The sequence below is a fragment of the Corythoichthys intestinalis genome, chromosome 12 (genome assembly GCF_030265065.1).
Source record: "Corythoichthys intestinalis isolate RoL2023-P3 chromosome 12, ASM3026506v1, whole genome shotgun sequence".
Taxonomy (NCBI): Eukaryota; Metazoa; Chordata; class Actinopteri; order Syngnathiformes; family Syngnathidae; genus Corythoichthys; species Corythoichthys intestinalis.
This window is the reverse complement of record NC_080406.1, coordinates 15,303,775-15,324,037: the sequence shown is the minus strand read 5'-3', so window position 1 is coordinate 15,324,037 and position 20,263 is coordinate 15,303,775. Positions and strand designations below refer to the sequence as shown.

The 20,263-nt window shown below is 39.4% G+C and overlaps 1 protein-coding gene across 4 annotated transcripts in view; it reads left to right on the top strand.

The window, feature by feature from the left end:
* The window catches only part of LOC130926990 (contactin-associated protein-like 5), a 376,038-nt gene that overhangs the window by 203,494 nt on the left and 152,281 nt on the right, over positions 1 to 20,263 (top strand). For all 4 annotated transcript variants that reach the window (XM_057852402.1, XM_057852401.1, XM_057852404.1 and 1 more), the window contains one exon: positions 4,765 to 4,908. In XM_057852402.1, coding sequence (XP_057708385.1) covers positions 4,765 to 4,908 — 144 coding nt within the window. The remainder of the gene's footprint in view (positions 1 to 4,764; positions 4,909 to 20,263) is intronic.

The window sequence follows — 20,263 nt, the reverse complement described above, 5'->3', positions numbered from 1 at the left end:
TTAAAAATGAATACTAGGGGAGGGCAATTTTATTTTTTTCAAATGATTTTTTTTTTTTGATTAAAAAAATATATATATATATTTTTTTTTTTTTTTTACCGAAGCAACTTTTGGGAGAGCCGAGAATATGTTCCTATCCACGGTAAATTCAGTTTTAAATGACCAAAAACACACTGAGTCGCTAAAACCAACAGCCTGTTTCGCGCTAGCCATGTTGAATAAACTTCTCCGTTCTCCGCTCTCTTCGTATGTTTACATCCTTGTGCTAGAGTTTGTTGTCGCTTTACCAACGTAACGTCCGCCCGTTGCTGATTGGTCCACTCCGCTGTCTGTTTGCTGTGGCTTGCTCCGCCCTGGGAATTTAATCTGCTGAACAGTTACCAGACTCTATAGCTGGAACAACGGTGAGTAGGAGCACAAATGAACCAGCTGCTGAGGTCGGGGACCCACCCAGAGTGGCTAACCCAAGGTCGGACAGTCCTCATCATGAAGGACCCCCAGAACGGGACAGTACCATCCAACTACCGGCCTATCACCTGCCTCAGCACCACATGGAAGCTCCTATCAGGCATCATAGTTGCCAAAATGAGCAGGCACGTGGAGCAATACATACACAGGGCACAGAAAGGGATTGGCAATAACACCAGGGGAGCCAAGCACCAACTACTGGTGGACAGGGCAGTCACCAGGGACTGCAAAGCTAGGAGCACCAACCTGTGCACTGCCTGGATTGACTACAAGAAAGCCTATGACTCAATGCCACACACATGGATACTGGAATGCTTGAAGCTGTATAACATCAACAGGACACTAAGGACCTTCCTCCAGAACTCGATGGGGCTGTGGAAGACAACTCTAGAAGCCAACTCGAAGCCAGTTGCACATGTGAGCATCAAATGCGGTATCTACCAAGGAGATGCTCTGTCACCCCTGCTGTTCTGCATAGGCCTAAACCCCCTCAGCCAGATCATCACCAAGAGTGGTTTCGAGTACCGGTTCCGAAGTGGAACAACCATCAGTCACCTACTCTGCATGGATGGCATCAAGCTGTATGCCAAGAACGAGCGTGACATCGACTCCCTGATCCACCTCACGAGAATATATAGCAATGACATCGGGATGTCATTCGGACTAGATAAGTGTGGGCGAATGGTATCCAGAAGAGGGAGGGTGATCTCAACTGAAGGGGCTGAACTACCTGAAGGCAATATAACAGATGTGCAGGACATGAGGAAGCAACTAGAGGGTATGCCACAACCAAATACCTACAGAGGGTGAGGCAGGTCCTCAAGAGTCAGCTGAATGGCAAGATTAAGATCCAGGCCATTAACAGCTATGGCCTACCAGTAATCAGATACCCTGCTCGCATTGTATTCTGGCCACTGGAAGAGATGCAGGCTACCGACATCAAGACAAGGAAGCTCCTTACAATGCATGGAGGGTTTCACCCTAAGTCCAGCTACCAGAGGCTCTACACTAAGCGGAAAGAGGGAGGCCGAGGACTAGTAAGCATCAGAGCCATGATCCAGGAGGAAACTACATCCCTCCAAGAGTACATCATGAAAATGGCCCCCAGTGATGACCTGCTCAGTGAATGCCTCAGGCAACAGAAGCCCAATAAGGAGGAGGACCCTGAGGAGCTATCATGGATGGACAAGCCCCTGCGTGGTGTGTACCACCGACAAATTGAGGAGGTAGCTGACATGGGAAAAAGATACCTGTGGCTGGAAAAGGCCGGACTGAAAGACAACATGGAGGCACTGATCATAGCAGCACAAGAACATGCCCTTAACACAAGAGCAATAGAGGCTGGGGTCCAGCACACCAGACAGGACCCCAGGTGCAGGCTATGCAAAGAGGCCCCTGAGACAGTCCAGCACATCACAGCAGGGTGTAAGATGCTAGCAGGCAAGGCATACATGGAACGACATAACCAGGTAGCAGGCATAGTGTACAGGAACATCTGTGCCGAGTACGGACTGGAGACCCCAGAGTCAAGGTGGGCGACACCTCTGAAGGTGGTCGAGAACAACCAAGCCAAGATACTGTGGGACTTCCAGATCCAGACAGACAAACTGGTTATGGCCAACCAGCCTGACATAGTGGTGGTGGATAAACATCAGAAGACAGCAGTAGTGATAGATGTAGCAATCCCGAGCGATAACAACATCAGAAAAAAAAGAACATGAAAAGCTCCCAGGCCTCTGGTAGAGGATCCGAGCTTGAAAGGAGAGACCATACCGCCCGGGTGGGCGAGACGACGATTTTTTAAAAAATTATATGTATACAGTATATACATATATATATATATATATATATATGTATACACAGGGGTGCACATAAGTGGCCCGCATGCACGCATGCGTACTGTACGTAGACAAACGCGCTGGCCCTCAACGGCTTCCATACGCTTTTGCGTACCGATGGCTGACCACTGTATTTGCGGTGGACACGAGAAAATAACTTCTCAAAATGTCGAAGAGGCAGGCCCTACTGAGTAATTATTTCGTGTTCCCCCACCCCCGTCAAAAGACAGACAGACGACAGAGACGTCACCGGAGCTACCGGGAAAAAAAGGACTTTTGCTGAAAAGTGGCTGCAGGAGGTACCATGGCTAGAAGTAAATGATGCTCGCACGGAAATGCGGTACAAAATGTGCTGTCAGAATCCCAATGTCGCTGATAAGAGCAGCGCATTTTATGTAGGGTCAAAGAATTTCAGCCATCCAAACTTTGAAAAGCACGAAAAAAACAAAGAGCATGTGGCAATTAAGCAAACTATCGATGTCAGACAGGACCCCACTCGCCCTATGGACAAGTGGCGGAATAAAGGTAATGAAAACAGCGCCATGCACTGACAAACGTGTTTTTGTTCGCATTTTACAGAGCTAAACATGCACGTTCAATGAGGTCTTATGAGGAGGACATCCCACTTTTACAAAGGCTTGGAGTTAATGTGGGAGCCGCATAATGCCCTTTATTTTGGATTGGTGCTTTTATGTTTATTTCTTTACATTTCACTTTAAAGTAATGGCAATTTTGTTGTGCCAGTTGATGTTAATCAAGCATTAATTGATAATGTAATTAATTAAAGTTAATTGGCTCTAAGTAAAGCTTGTCATAATTTTATCGCATCAGGCGGGTCGGCTTTGAAGCTCAATGAGGACCAAGTCACATCTCCAGGTCCTCCTCTGAGAACCTGGGCAAAAAAAATATGTGCACCCCTGTATATATATATATATATATATATATATATATATATATATATATATATATATATATATACACATAGGAAAGTCAATTACTTGCAATGCCACTTTTACGACACCAGGGGCGCCCCCCCCCCCCCCTTAAAATCCGCTTATGCCTACCAATGTTGAGACCAAACTTACACCCTTGGTTTAAACAGAGACACTGCAACACTGAATGTGATGCGGATTGGCCTTACGTTCTCAGGTGATGGTAAAAACGGAAAGCAAAGACGCAAGCTTTCGATTGTGGGCTCCAAAGTGGAACTAAACCTAAATGTGTAAAGGCAAAGCCAGCGCACACTCTTGCTGCGATGACAGCAGCACACACAGCCCATTATTTTGGGCAGTCGCCTTGAATGGCTTGTGTCTTGTGTATCCTGCCACATGTGGTCGCATTGTTTTGTGTTTTTTATGACAACCCACATGTCGTCAGTGCAAAACCATTGAATACATGCGAAAATACTCCCGACAGGCTTCCCGGCTCGGTATGCTTGAGTTCCGGCGCTCGATGCTCACTTAGCCGCACTGCTCTGTTGTGGTGTGGCGTGGGCTAACACTTATCCCCCAAGATTTCTCCTCTCCTCAGTTGGTCTGCCCTTTCCTCCGCGGTTGCACTCGTTGAATTTCCACAGCCTCTAATACCGCTTTTCAGATAAAATTTCCACTTTTGAAAGCCGACAGTGGGCAATGGGATAATGTTCAACGAAATAAAAATGATGAGGGGAGAAAGGTTTTGAATGTCTGCAGAATATTTAGTGGCTCTTTCAGGAGTCTTGTCAACAAATACAGTAAATTATTCATTTCATTGGTGTTTTTGTTTCTTTTTTTACTACTTCTAGTCAACCTGTACTTCTTAAAATGTCTTTCTTTCCTTTTACACACATACACTTGAATGCCAAGTTAAGACAAAGGTAGCACTGTTTACAACTTGTACAAGAATTTAAAAAAATTTAAAAAATCAAGTGTCCTTCATGGACACTTGTGCAGTTAGATTAGAGTGGCTCCCAGTTGACATTACATAAATATTTTTATGTTTTGTAGGCGAGTGTAAAGCAATGTAGTACAGTAATTATAAGTTTCCGTCTGTTCAAACAGAAAATCGCCAGGTTGTCATTACAATTTCACTGCTGGAAGATTGAAAATCGATGTAGGTTGTCTGAACGGAAACTAAACTCAGGATGATAGTGTCTTGGAAGTGTGTGTATTAACTGTTGCATTGTAAAAATGCACTTCCCCCTACTGCATGGAATTTATACTACATCATTTTCACCCAGAATTGCATCAACGTTCAAATGCAAAACATCGTCGTGTGAAAGCAAATCTTTAATGGGGCGTATTCTGTTGATTCGGTCAGAGCGTTTCTGTTTAGACTGGCCCTTTGTAGCACAGCTTGAACTACTAAGACAGCATGTGTTTTCCTCAAGAATGCATTGATTTTAACGCTAACCCCTGCAAATGTTACGCGGTTGCTGCATTAATGTCTTCATGTATCTCTGAATTTATCTTTATCAAAGCTGAGCTTTGGTGGAATCCCACTTCCTGGAAAACCTGGCACCTTCCTCAGGAAGAACTTCCACGGATGCATGGAGAACCTTTACTATAATGGCATTAATATCATAGACCTGGCCAAACGACGCAAACCACAGATACACAGTGTGGTAAGTTCCAGACTTTTTATACTTCTAAATATTGTGGTGACCTCTTTTCGACCTACTAAAAAGAAATTAACTTGTTCTTTTTTCGAACAACAGAACTAGCTTATTGTTCTTTGAGTCACACTTTGGATATTTTCTTGCAAATGAACGGCTTAAAGCAGCGTTTTTCAACCGGTGTGCCTCGGCACACTAGTGTGCCATGAGAGATGGTCAGGTGTGCCGCGAGAAATTATCCAATGTCGCATTTATATGTGTATATATACATATATATATATATTAGTGCTGCAATGATTAATCAATTAACTTGAGTATTCAATTAGAAAAAAAATATTTGAATTAAAATTTAGTTGCTTTCGAATATTCGTTTAATTAAACTGGTGTTGTAATGGTTTTAGAGATGCACGATAATATCGGTCACCGATAATTATCGGCCGATAATGGCAATTATGACGTCACACAGATAATCCAGATAAAACGAAATTCAACCGATATTGTAATTCGATAATTATATACTTGATTTAGCCTCCAAATGTGCGCAATCAACAGTTTTGTCCAATTCTGCTAGTTTTAAGGAGGTGTTTTTGCAATGTAGTAATGTGATATATGTTAGGAATGGCTTACTTTTAAATGCATTTTTGTGCAACTTGGGTGTTTACTCCCTAAGTAATTGTTGCCAAAAGCTTACTATTACACAATGTCATTGCCATTGTTTAGTTGTTGGAATTTACTACTTGTTCACATTTGATGTGGAAAAAAAATAGCACTAAATTACATTTTTGCACAGTAACATTTATCTTTGTATACTTTAAAATTTTATATACATATTTGAATAGAATTATTGGCGTGACATTGTCGGTTATCGGGTGGAAGGGGCAGGTCATTATCGGTTACCGATATCGGTTGAAAAATGTATTATCGTGCATCACTAAATGGTTTATTTTGAAAGTGTTTGCATTTTGTTTCATTGATTAATGTGAATACACTGCCATTTGGTCTGCCTCATTTCACATGGCTGAATTCAACTTCTCCCTGTTAAGACCTACGTAAGATAAGTTTTTTTTTTAGCTCATGTTTTTTAATAAATTCGTAAATTAGTTCGTTGATATAGTTAGCCGTTTTTTTGTGGGAATATGTCTGAACCATTTGTTAAGAGCTTTGTAAAAATTAAAAAACTATATATATAAAAACGTTAGCATTATATAGCATTTAAGCTAGCGGACTTATTCTCTAAGTTAGCCAATTGTTCTTTTGTTGTACATAGATCCTCATTTATTTATTTTTTATAGCGATTGAGGCTCAGCTCAGGTATTTTAATTTTTCATGTTCCTTATCCGATTACTCGATTTTTCGAACTAACTAGTTCATCAATTAATCGACTACTAAAATAATCAATAGCTGCAGCCCTAATATACCGGCATAACGTATATATTGCAGTAGCAAGGAAGGAAGGAGTAGGTAGAACGTTCTCGGTCGTGTGCAGAAGGGCAACGTATAACTCGTGTCGCGTTCAAGAACTGCTCGGATTTCTAGCCATCAGCAACCTTACTGTCTGCGACAATGTGGACCGCAACATGTCTACTGGACATCATTTGGTTAGACTCGTTATGTGTCGATCTACTCGAAAGTGTCCTTTCTATTTTATCCGTATCCATATGTGACGACAGTCAATCCTCCAACGTGTGTTTTAATCCAACATATTGTTGACGGCAGCAAGGCGGCTAATGGCTAGAAATCCAAGCAGTTCTTGAACGTGAAACGAGCAGCTATCCAACGGCGCCATGGTGCCAAGCAAGTTTAAAAGTTATCTTCAAACAAAACACCCATCACTTCAAAACAAGTCGATGGACTATTTGTTCGACTTCGTGAAAACACAGAGAACAGGCAACTGTTTTTGAGAAAAACTTCAAACGTAAATGAAAAAGCCCTCAAGCCAGTTACCTTGTTGCTGAACTTGTTGCTAAATCCAAAAAGTCCCACACTGTGACACAGACATTAATGCTACTTACCTGCAAAGCCATTGTCTCCAAGGTGCTCGGCCCTGTTGCGGTTAAAGAGATTGCTCAAGTCCCCCTGTCTGAAAATTCCGAACTTTTTCAAGCCTAACTGCTATAAAAAAAATAAATAAATAAAAACAGAGAAAGACTGATAGCTGTTGAAAAATAAGGATATCGACTTTGTGTTCATCAAAACAGGCTCAAGTTTTACACTGAGTAAGTATGCATACTGAGAAATTATTATATAATTAAATATACTGTACATAAAATACTTTTGGAACATTTTTGGTTTGTGGTGTGCCGCGAGATTTTTTCCAGTGTACAAACGTGCCATGACTCAAAAAAGGTTGAAAAAAACTTTAAACATTTTAAAGTACTGTACTCTCCAGTTCCAGAATTATAGCATCGGACAAGGGAATCCCTCTGCACCCCCAGGGATAATATCGGCGCTAACACTAATTTATTTTGACACTGTTAATTTTTTTAACAATTAATTAGTTATTACTCTTCACACCACCCGTAGTTTGGACGCGCAGGGCTCTCGTGGCTGCCAGAGAAAGACTATTTCCGGCCAAGCTGGCCCAGAGAATCTGAGTGAAATCCTAATTGTCAGGTGAAGCTTGATTTTGGGTTGTAATTGCCAAAACTGGGCACATTCAGGCAGGGTGACAACCGTGAACTCGCCTGGCCTCTTGGCGCGGCACATTATGGTCTTTTTCGAGCATGTTTGGATGAAAATACAGCTACTAACCTGCAGGCACTTTGTTCTGCTCTCATGGCTGCCCAAAGCACACTACTTTCAGGCATAACAACACAGAGGATCGGGGTGAAATCCACATTCTCAGGCGAGGCGTAACTTTGGCTTTTTAGCCAGTGTTGCTAACCATATCAACTTTCTCACTATAATTGGTGACTTTCCAAAGCCTCTTTTTGACTTTTTTCGTCAAAACCAACTAGCGACAAATGTAGCAACTTATTCTGTTTTTTTTTACGCACTTTTTGCTTCTCCCACGACGTTGTCCCTCTCTCCTACAGCGTCCATTACAATTACAAGTAGTCTCGTTTGGCCCACATAAGGGTGTAAGTATTTTTAGATAATATATTTTTGTATATGATATTTGTATTTAAGTTTAGAGCTGCAGTTATATGTGATCGATATGCTATTAAAATTTTAAACACGTTAGCATTTGTAGCATTTAAACTAGCGGACCTTTGCCAGGAAAATTAAGCTAATTTAATCTATTAGATTTACATTTTAATCAGACGAGATGGTCGTTTAAACACCAATTAATTTTGTGTTAGGTGTTTTATTGTTAAAATGTGTGTCGTTTTGAACATAAGTGTGCTACAGCTTTATAAATCGTCAAAAGTGAAGGAAGTAAAAACGTTTATAAAAAACATAAGTGCCTTTTTGGTGTTTGTCAAGCTGAAAAACGTCACATTTAGTGAGGACAGAGAACGTAAAATTAATAAAGTTTAAAAATAAGACACTGCCTGGTACAATAAGGTACTGTTCACGCTGCTTTAAACAAAAAAAAAACAAAAAACTGGAGACAATGGCGGACGTCATCTAGCAACTTCTAGGGACTTTCAGGACAGCCAATTACTACTTTCCTTACAGGGGAGGCAACACTGTTTTTTGCACAAAATGTGGCCATACACTTCATAATATATTGATGGGACACGGGGCCAATTAATTGGGGGCCTATCTCCGTCAAAGCTGACCGAGTGGAAACACAGACAAAGAACTTTTTACGTTGAAAATTATTGTGAATAAACGCTTAAATCCCTGAATCCTTTAAAGATAGGGACGTAAAATAGTCTCGATTCTTGGTTAAAAAGAAAAAAAAAAAAAAAAACTGGCAGTTGGCATTTATTTCACGTAAATATGTCGAATGTGCTGCTAGGCTTTAAGCCACTGCGGCGCCGCCCTACCACCACAAAGAGCTTTTTACGTTAAAAATGTTCGTGAATAAATGCTCAAATCCCTGAATTCTTTATTGATATGAACATAAAACAGTCTCGATTCTTGGTTAAAAGCAAAAAAAAAAACGGGCAGTTAACATTTATTTTACGTAAATATTGTGAATTATGAGCTGTTAATTCCTCCCATCGATTTTTTTCGGTTCAAAATGCATGCATTGTACAAATAATATAATACTATATTGGCCCGAATATAAGACAGTGTTTTTTGCATTGAAATAAGACTGAACAAGTGGGGGTCGTCTTATATTCGGGGCCTAGACATTAAACCCATTCACGATGGTAGATGGCGCCAGATATCATCGAAGCGAATGCTGAACTTGATTCTCCAGGCCAAAGCGAACCCCTGACACGAAGAAGAAAGTGGTAAGAAAGAAAAGGGAAGAAAATAATAGAATAGTTAGCATTATTTTATTGCTATGTTTTTCCTTATTCAGATTTGTTTCAAGACTACAGTTACAGTTAGACTTCACTTTGATGGTTAACGCAGTTATTGCAATTTTGTTGTTTTATCACAATAGATTGGTTTATTTACATTTCGAAAACCATAAGCCATTCATTTAAGAATGCGATTGCACTTTAGTTTACATATTTAAATGTTGAGAAATTAACATTTGAATGAGGCAAATTAACATGCTTTTTCTCTCAAATATATATTTTTATAATCATTTTTTTCGGATGTACTGTAAATATTTTCTGTATAAAAATTAATTTGGTGTTCAAAAAGTCTCTTTTCAAACTTGAGTCTTGAAAAAGAGGGGGTCGTCGAACAAATCACTCCTGAGACAATCCTTCCTGTTTGTAAGCGGTTCAGCTTTCATACTTTTTCAACCTAAATCCGGCGTTGGATCACTGCATGTTTTGAGAATAACTGCGACCGACTTCAACCGACTGAAGCAGAGTGTTAGGGGAATGTGTCCCCTCAATATCATTATGAAGTCTATAATGTGGCATTCTGAGGCGGATTGATTAATGCTTGCCTGATGTCAATTTTTTTTTTTTTTTTTAACGTTGTATATGTATTTTTTAACAGCTAATGGTTAAAAAAACCTTTTTTATGCCATTTACAAAGAGCAAAAATCTGTGTTTAATGTGTGCTGGCTTCTGTGTGTGTTAATATTTATTCTTTTGAGCAATAACTAAGGTTAATTGATGCTATTTTTTGTTAGCATTAGAATGGCATTTCATTCAATGTTAGCATTAAGCTAGCATGCACGTTCTGAAAACGTGCCTTGCGTTTTGAATGCTCACTATATGTCATTGTCTTTGTTTTAGTGTTACAGTTTACCTCAACTGGACTGAAAAAAAATCTTGAAAACCATTGCTCATTGGACTATTTTTGATGGACTGGTGTCAGTTTCAGTTAGCACCATGTTTAGTTTGATTAAATATGTTACGGTTGATCACTAAGTGGGCCAGAAAAAATTTGATACCTCCAAATTGCGCCGCCATACTTTCACACAAACTCGTAACTGAAATATTTGCATTTAAGGATTTCTAGAAAGAAAATTGAATTGAGGGAGCTCAAAACAGCCATCATTTTCAACGTGATGGACAGATTTGCAGGGTACGAAAATAAGACGGTAACCCCTGAAAACCTTTGCAAAGTATTTTGGCCAAGCCACCTTCGGCCTTTAAAGTGTGATTGGGGCATTAAAAGTCCTTTACTGACAACAAAAAGCAGGGAGGCGGAGAGAGAGCAGCTGCCATGATGGGAGCTGTAATGGAATTTCAATGGGACAATCTCCCTGAGGTTGATGGAGGAGAATCTCATTGCGAGTCAAGAAGCTGTGATTGCTCTGCTCTGCACTACCCTGCGGGCGCCGATAAGACCCCAGCCCACTCCAGTTCTGCCGATTGTCCGTCCCAGACATGGAGGTTGTGCTGTGTAGGATTGAACCACAGTTTAAATTTAACTCGTTTAGTTCCATGACAGATCAATGAAGTCATTTTTGCCAGTTCCTGGGATATTTTAGAGTTTGTTTTCCGTAGTCAGATTTTTCATTCAATTTTTAAAAGTTTTGGGGTTTCACTTTAATTATTCAAATAACGTTTTGTGGAAACACTATTTGGATTAAAACTAAAGTTGCACCGATACCGATACCAGTATCGGCAGGGGGCGCCGATCCGGCCCGAATTGGTGGTATCGGTATCGACGAGTACCAACATTTAGGGCAGCGATACCATCTACTGGCATCACTTTAGCGCAAATGAACTGTCCTCCCCACGTGAGCCAACTTCCCAAATCCCGATGCATGACATCTGTATGTCTTTGTCTCGAAATTACCAAATGAAAATAACACCTTCGTCTTCAATATAAAGGATGTTCACTACAACGCATAACCGCGATGTTACGCTGCTTTTTTAACATGGCATTCACAAACGATTAGCATGCTTAAGCTAACGCTTGCTATAGTAACGCTGATGGGATCAGAAAGGTTAAGACCGTGAGAGACTAAGCAAACTCATGGTTTCATGATGAACAATGAGTGGCAAATTAAGAGCGCCGTACTTCAAACTCGTCCTGTTTATGAAAATCGATTGTCATATTATGCTGGTGTTGTGCAGTAATGAGCAGAAGTGACTTCTGTGGCCAGAAAACACTCAAGCGGCGCAGCGCGCACACTAGATATCATCAGATAGCAACCTAGATGTCCTATGTCCGATCCCATGCCAACTCTCGCGTGCACATACTAAATATCATCAAATAGCAACCTAGATGTGCTAGATTAGATCCCATGCCATTAGCTGCGTGAGCCCAGAGGGACACGTAGTCCATTGATGAATTAGAAACCGCCATGACTGAATGGAAGTTAAGCAGGCCAAATCAATCCATACCAGTGACTATAGATAATGCTGCAAATACTGTTAATTCAGCACATGTTACAGATGGACTCGGACCACAAATAGGATGTTTTGCTTATGTGGTAAATATGGCTGCCAAGAGAGCTGCAGCAATCAACAGTGTGCACCACTTTACAAACAGTAAAGATTGTTCTCAGCACTTACAGTATATACTAAATTTCTTCAGATCAGTAAGAAGTAAGCACATAAATATTATGCACTAAAATGCTTGTTTATATGATGGCATTGTTATTTTTGCTTGTTAGCAAATTAAAAAAAAAAAAATAATAATAACAGTTGTATTTTCTGTTTCAGAGCATTAAATGTATTGAATTGTATCGAAAATCGTACCTAACCGTGACTTAACTGTATCGTTGCATCCCTTATACGTACACACATATATATATATATATATATATATATATATATATATATATATATATATATATATATATATATATGTTGTTGTTTTTTTTTCAAACAGAGTGGTATCGGAATGGTATCGGTATCGGCCGATACTGCACAACCAGGTATCTGTATCGGTATTGGGCCCAAAAAATGGTATCGGTGCAACACTAATTAAAACCTTGATGCCACTTCTCAACTACGTGTGCAAGTTTTGTATAGATTATTATTTACAATGTCGCGCAACTGACAGATGGTGTGAAATGTGTGCTTTTTATGCTTCACATGCACATCTCACACAAATTGTAATCCAACATCTTCGTGATTAAGTACGCCTCAGTGAGTGAATATACATTTGTATGAATAATATGCGAGTGAAAACATTTGTGCAAACGCTATTCATGTAGTGTCTCGACTCTAGACACAGTAGGTGAACCTGCTCTGACTTGGTTCAGGAAAGGTACTAGATTTGTCACTAGTCACTTGAAAAAAACAGTTACTGGAGAGATGTACCTTGACACGATAACCCTGCCTCTTGATGTTGTTAGGGCTTCCCTGGCCCTGACTTGGTCCAGAAATGAGTTCGTGCCTGCTAAGTCCTCATTTTTTAGCCTCTTGGGCAAGTGCTTGGTTTTTGGAAACAGAAAACAGTGCTAACCAAAGCACCAAGCCGAAACAAACGTCGCTGCTACGGCTGACCGTCTGCTATGCTGAGCTTTATTACAAGTGTTGTTAATACTGGCGTTAGAGTAGTAGTAGTAAATAATCTAATTAATAACTTTTCCTATCTTTGCAACGCCGTTAGTTACCGTTACTGAGGATGTGAAGGGGCGCCTTACTACAATTTAGTTGAATGAAACGCGAGTTGTCTGATTTTGTCACAGCTTCCTGGGACAGAACAGAGTGGGGGATGGAGGAGGGGGGGGTGGTGACGCCGTATGCAAATTTGTTTGTATAGCACAATTTAAGGTGCAAAAAACTCATGTGACTTGAAGTTCCGCTCTGAGACTCCCAATTTGGCCAACTATCAAAATTGTCCGATATGCATCATTGGAAAGCTTAAAATCTCCATTTTCTGGGGGAAGAAAATTTTTGAACAGGGGGGCATTTAAAAAAATAAATAAATAAACCGCAAAACCCAAACTGGAGGTGAGAGCACGCGAGAGCAGAATTAAAGACGCCACAATTTTAACGAGATATTATCGTGTACTTAATTATTTTTGATCAATAACTCCTTGTAGCATGTATCACGTAGTGTCAAGACACAGCTGTGAATGGTCAGAGATGGTCAGAGATTTTTGGGGGATTTATGGGTGAAACGTGGTAATATAACAAGGGCGCGATGCAGAAATCGCAGACATCAAGGAGTGGTCGAGATATTCATTTTCATATATTTACCCTTTTAAACGTTTTTTTTCTCAATTTTTCTTTGTTTGGATCAATTATTTATCATCGGGGTGGCGTGGCTCAGTGGTAGAGTATTTGTCCCCTAATCCAGTGGATGTGGGTCCGATTCTCTCCCCTGATGAACTCGCCTAAGTATCCTCGAGCAAGATACTGAACCCCACATTGCTCCTGGTGCTGCGTCACCAGTAGGTGGATGGCGATGTAGTGTTAAGCGCTTTGAAAGCCTTGAAAGGTAGAAAAGCGCTATACAAGTATAACACCATCTAAAATATTGAGGGAAGTGCAACAGTAATGATAGTTATGAGGTAGATATCCGTGACTTTTTTACAGACGTCAATTTTTTCATCGTTTTTCAATTTGTTTAAAAGTTTCAAATATGCGACTGAATAATTTTTTAAAGTGTTTTTTTTTTTTTTTTCTTTACGAAATATTAGACATCAATTAAAGATCCCAAGCTAAAAATGACAGACATTTTGAATAATAAATATAATTACTTCCCTTGTTTTTATGGCTGGTTTGAAACAAAAGCGGTTGCCCGACGTCTGTAAACGGGGGTTTTCAGGGTAAGACGGACAAATTAAAAATAGTTTGGGGGCTTAATGCACCATGAATCTGCTATGGCAGCATATAGACATATTGTTCTATCAAACACAACTGTTCTTTTGGCTTAAAATGCAGCAGTTTGTTTTAAAGAGGGGTGCAAGAGCAGAAACTGCTTTTTCAGTCTTGTCTGTGTTTTCTGCCTATAACAAGCCAATTTAAAGTGCTTTACATCACATGAAGGTCATAAAAATCACATTAAATTGAAATCAGAAATGGAAGTAAAGCAGAAAAGGAATAAAAAGCAAATAGATTGAAGTTTGAAATATGTAGACAGTTATGGATATGCTGTGGTAAACAAAAGCGTTTTTAGCCCTGATTTAAAGGTGCTAAGTGTTTAGCACACTTCAGACCTTCAGGTACAGTAATTTGTTACAGAGGGGAGGATCATAATAACTAAATGCTGCCTCACCCTGCTTGGTTCTTGTTCTTGGAACATATAGGAGACTGGTTCCAGACGACCTTAGCGGTCTAGGCGTTTAATAGGGATCCAACAAATCAAGCATGTATTTTGGTCCAAGGCCATTAAGTGTTTTGTAGACAAGCAGTAGTATTTTATAATCTATCCTTTGACTCACTGGAAGCCATTTCAAGCGAAGAGATTTCAAAACTGGTGTAATGTGGTCCAATTTCCTTGTGTTTGTAAGGACTCCGGCAGCAGCATTCTGTGCTAGCTGCAGCATCCTGACTGATTTTTTTATCAAGACCTGAAAATATACTGTTGCATTCGTCCAATCTTGTTACGTGCCAAAGATGGCTCGCGAAAGGCGTAACATAAAACAAGCCACACAACTGTACAAGTGGACACAAATTTATTTACACAATAATCAAACTCGCAATGAATATGTACAAAATGCCGAGGAAGCGTGACTTCAGGGTAAGCCCAGGCCAAAACAACAAACAGTAGGAACTACACTTAAACCCACCCGCTAACTAAACCCTGGTCATGTAAAAGGAACAAAGAAAAGACAGCGTCTAACCTAACTGCCTACTCTATACAAAACAGGAGAAAACGGGTTGAACAGAAATGGCGACTTACCCTTACTTGCTTCAGTGCTCTTATTTACAGTGGTGAACAAAAACGATCCAATAACGAATAAACACAAAAGATCTCACCGAAAAAGCGGGAGTGTATCAAACTAGCGATCAAAATGCAAACGAGCGTGAATGGCGAGCAAACAGCTAGCGAGGAGGAACGCGACAGAATACTGCCAAATTGCGACCTCATAGAACGTTGACAGCGGCAGGTTTATGAAGCTTGGCGCCTCCTTCTTGGCCAATCAGCTGCGGCGACGTCGTTGGTCCGTCCTGCGTCGATCAGCTTCCGTCACAGTGGGAGGGGAAGCAGCCAGCTGGTGGAGGCGACGATCAGCTGACTGGAAGAACCTCAGAAAATTAACCATTAAACGGCCAGGGCCGTCACAAATCTACTGACAATGAATGCATGCATAAGTTTTTCCATGTCCTGTTGAGTCAGAAGCACCTTAATTCTGGCTATATTTCGCATTCTTGTTCTCGTTAGTATTAGCATTTAGCATGGCGAGCGTCGTCTCACTCTCGGGCAACTTTTTTTTTTTATATACAATTCGTGGCGTCCAGGTAGGGACAATTAAGTGAAACTAATGTGCTATTTTCCTGCTGCTTGTGCATTATTACCAAAAATTGGCATTATCCTTGTCGACGCAAACATATAACAAAAATACAGTATGTATATATATTCTTTTATAACCAAAAAATAGTAACTTGCCCTAAACTTTTCTTGAATGACATATCTGTGAACCTTGTGTGAAGTTTTTTAATCAAAACAACTAGAGCAAAGATAGAAGAGGCAGGAGATTCAGAGCCTCACCTGCGTAATGCAAAATATATCGATATACAGTGGGGCAAATAAGTATTTAGTCAACCACTAATTGTGCAAGTTCTCCCACCTGTAAACCTCAACCATGAGAGACAGAATGTGAAAAAAAAAAAAAACAAACAAAACAGAAAATCACATTGTTTGATTTTTAAAGATTTTATTTGCAAATCATGGTGGAAAATAAGTATTTGGTCAATACCAAAAGTTCATCTCAATACTTTGTTATGTACCCTTTGTTGGCGATAACGGAGGCCAAACGTTTTCTGTAACTCTTCACAAGCTTTTCACACACTGTTGCTGGTATTTTGGCCCATTCCTCCATGCAGATCTCCTCTAGAACAGTGATGTTTTGGGGCTGTTGTTCGGCAACACGGACATTCAACTCCCTCCTCACCCTGTGGCGTCAAAATGATAACAAGAACGGTGAGCAAAAATCTCAGAACCACACGGGGGTGAATGAGCTACAGATAGCTGGGACCACAGTAAAAAAAGCTACTATCAGCAACACAAGGCGCCGCCAGGGACTCAAATCCTGCACTGCCAGACGTGTGCCCCTGCTGAAGAAAGTACACGTTCAGGCCCGTCTGTGGTTCGCTAGAGAGCATTTGGATGATCCAGAAGAGGACTGGGAGAATGTTTTATGGTCCGATGAAACCAAAATAGAACTTTTTGGTAGAAACACAGGTTCTCGTGTTTGGAGGAAAAAGAATACTGAATTGCACCATTACCACTGTGAAGCATGGGAGTGGAAACATCATGCTTTGGGACTGTTTTTCTGCAAAGTTACCAGGACGACTGATCTGTGTAAAGGAAAGAATGAATGTGGCCACGTATCGCGAGATTTTGAGTGAAAATCTTCCATCAGCAAGGGCATTGAAGATGAGACGTGGCCGGGTCTTTCAGCATGACAGTGATCCCAAACACACAGCCGGAGCAACAAAGGAGTGCCTTTGTAAGAAGCATTTCAAGGTCCTGGAGTGGCCTAGCCAGTCTCCAGATCTCAACGCCATAGAAAATCTGTGGAGGAAGTTGAAAGTCCATGTTGCCCAACGACAGCTCCAAAACATCACTGCTCTAAAGGACATCTGCATGGAGGAATGGGCCAAAATACCAGCAACAGTGTGTGAAAAGCTTGTGAAGAGTTACAGAAAACGTTTGGCCTCCATTATTGCCAACAAAGGGTACATAACAAAATACTGAGAAGAACTTTTGGTATTGACCAAAAACTTATTTTCCACGATTGGCAAATAAATTCTTTAAAAATCAAACAATGTGATTTTCTGTTTTTTTCCCCACATTCTGTCTCTTATGGTTGAGGTTTACCCATGTTGACAATTACAGGCCTCTCTAATATTTTCAAGTGGGAGAACTTGCACAATTAGTGGTTGACTAAATACTTATTTGCCCCACTGTATACTGTATGTATGTATATATATATATATATATATATATATATATATATATATATATATATATATATATATATATATATATATTAGGGCTGTCAAACGATTAACATTTTTAATCGAGTTAATTACAGCTTAAAAATTAATTAATCGTAATTAATCGCAATTCAAACCATCTATAAAATATGCCATATTTTTCTGTAAATTATTGTTGGAATGGAAAGATAAGACAAGATGGATATATACATTCAACATACGGTACATAAGGATTGTATTTGTTTATTATAACAATAAATCAACAAGATGGCATTAACATTATTAACATTCTGTTAAAGTGATCCATGGATAGAAAGACTTGTAGTTCTTAAAAGATGAATATTAGTACAAGTTATTGAAATGTTATATTAAAACGCCTCTTAATGTTTTCGTTTTAATAAAATTTGTAAAAGTTTTCAATCAAAAAATAAACTAGTAGCCTTATTCTGTCCTGAATGTGTGTAGGTACACAAATTGACAAATAGCGAACATAAGTTCCAAAAAGAAATCAGACGGTGTGGCAAAGTTGCATTGGCTTTACTGAAGTAATCTCTTTTTGACAGGAGCACGTTTCTTGTATTTTTGTAAAACTGAAAATAACAAGGCAATGTGTCAAAAACTTGCATAAATCACAAAATAACATAAAATGTACACACACGTGTCCATTTGAGCAATAGCACTAGCCAATTAGCTCACAAGCATCTAACAATGTAACTGCATTTCACCATAAATGTGAACAAATTCAAATACACATCATCAATAACTATCTAATGCTCATGAATATAAACAAAGGAGGAATATAACTCACAAGCGATGCATGTATTAGACACAAACAGTGTGATGGGGCTATGAGAACTGCCACTGAATACTGGATGCGGACGTAAACTGGTCTGAATAGCACTGTCTATTAGTGTGAGTTCGCGTCGACAGATAATCACAGCGACGAAACCCAAATAATCAGCTGCATTGAATCGCCAGCAGAGGGCAACATTACGCCACATAACATGCAAGTCACACCCAAGCGCCAGCAGAGGGCGGAAAAACTCCATAAAACACAATTAACAAGTTGGCCTTTCACTGTACTGACATTTAAATCTGTCTGAGCAGGCCTAGTGCGTTAATTGCGTCAAATATTTTAACGTGATTCATTTAAAAAAATAATTAACGCCCGTTAACGCGATAATTTGGACAGCCCTAATATACAGTATATTATAACCAAAAAATAGTCACTTGCCCTAAACTTTCCTTGAATGACCTATCCATGAACCTTGTGTGATGTTTTATAATCAAAACAACAAGAGCAAAGATAGGAGAGGCAGGAGATTCAGAGCCTCACCTGCATATTGAAAAATATATCTATATATATTAGGGGTGTGACGATGCACACAAGTCATGGTCCAGTATATACCTCAGTATGGGGGTCACGGTTCAGTGAGGGTTCAGTACAACAGGAAAAACAACAAGGCTTTTTTTTTCTCAGTATTTGAAAGTTAGTTTGTCTACTGTTAGACTGTTATATAGGCATTTTTTTTTTGTTTTGTAATGAAAAAATCTGATGAAAAGTAACATTAGTTACTTAGCCGAGCAACTAATTACTCTTACGATGAGGTAACTGAGTTAGTAAATTACTTTTTGGGAGAAGTAAGTTGTAACGGTAATTTTTTTTTTTTTTTTTTTAAGTAAGATTAACGACACTGATTATTACACAAAGCCGACATTGCATAAACACATATGAACCTAAGGGAAGACGTATTTGGTGAGGAAGGTCGTCATTTTGGAACTACGTGGCTCTACAAATCTGATTCAGTTTTTGATGTTTTTCCTCCAGATCACCAAAAATGTATTTCGTTTTAAAAGCATATTCTTTTTCCTTTATAACAACCTCCCACAATGTACAATTTAGTACATTAACTTTCCCATCCACTGTTCAATAACTATAATGTAACTCTGAAAACAAAAGAAATCATGGCTTGTGGTCAGCTAATACTGTGTAGACAGCATATTCATTGATGGCAGCGCAATTATGATTCAGAAGGGGATTATGTTCAATTCATTCATCCATTCATCCATTACTACCATAATGAAGAAAATATTAAATTCTTGCACCTTATCAAAATAATCACCAAAATATGAATATCATAATTTTTGTTAAAATTGTTTTCTTACTTTTGTTTAATCGGTGTCCCACGATTAGTCAGTACAAACATATTTTTTCAGCCCTTAAACACATAAGAATCTCAAAATTTTACAGTTTTAGTATGTCACCATAGCTACGTACTTATAATAAAATAGCTAGTGGTTGCATTAGATTCAAGCCTTTGTTGTTCTTCTATCTACAATCAGACTAGTTAATATTTTGGTTTTGCTTTGTTTTTGTCTTGTTCCCTTAGCTCCGTAAAGGGTGACAATGTCACATGTCGGTCGAGGCCCCTCCTTACCCTGACATTATTTGTGAGATATTTTTCACCCCACCTTGGAAAATATTGATTTTTGGCTCCAATTAGCACCTCCCGGGAATGACGGAGGTGTTATAAATGTGAGAGGCTCGCATGGACACACCATTTTCCCAAATCATCCAGAGGTGTGAATGCTTTAAAAGAGATGTGTCCTGTTACCAAGACAGGATCACGGTTGAATTAGCACTACCAATTAAATCAGCCAAAGGGAATGGAGCAGAGTTAATTCAATAGTGTTAGATGTGTTTTTGCATTTAGTTGTTTTCCATATTAGTTTTTTTCTCAGAAATACAAATGAGTGATTCCATAATGTTTCCCTCTACCTGAGCAGTAAAAAGAATAATTACTGACTGTCCTATTTTTTTTTTT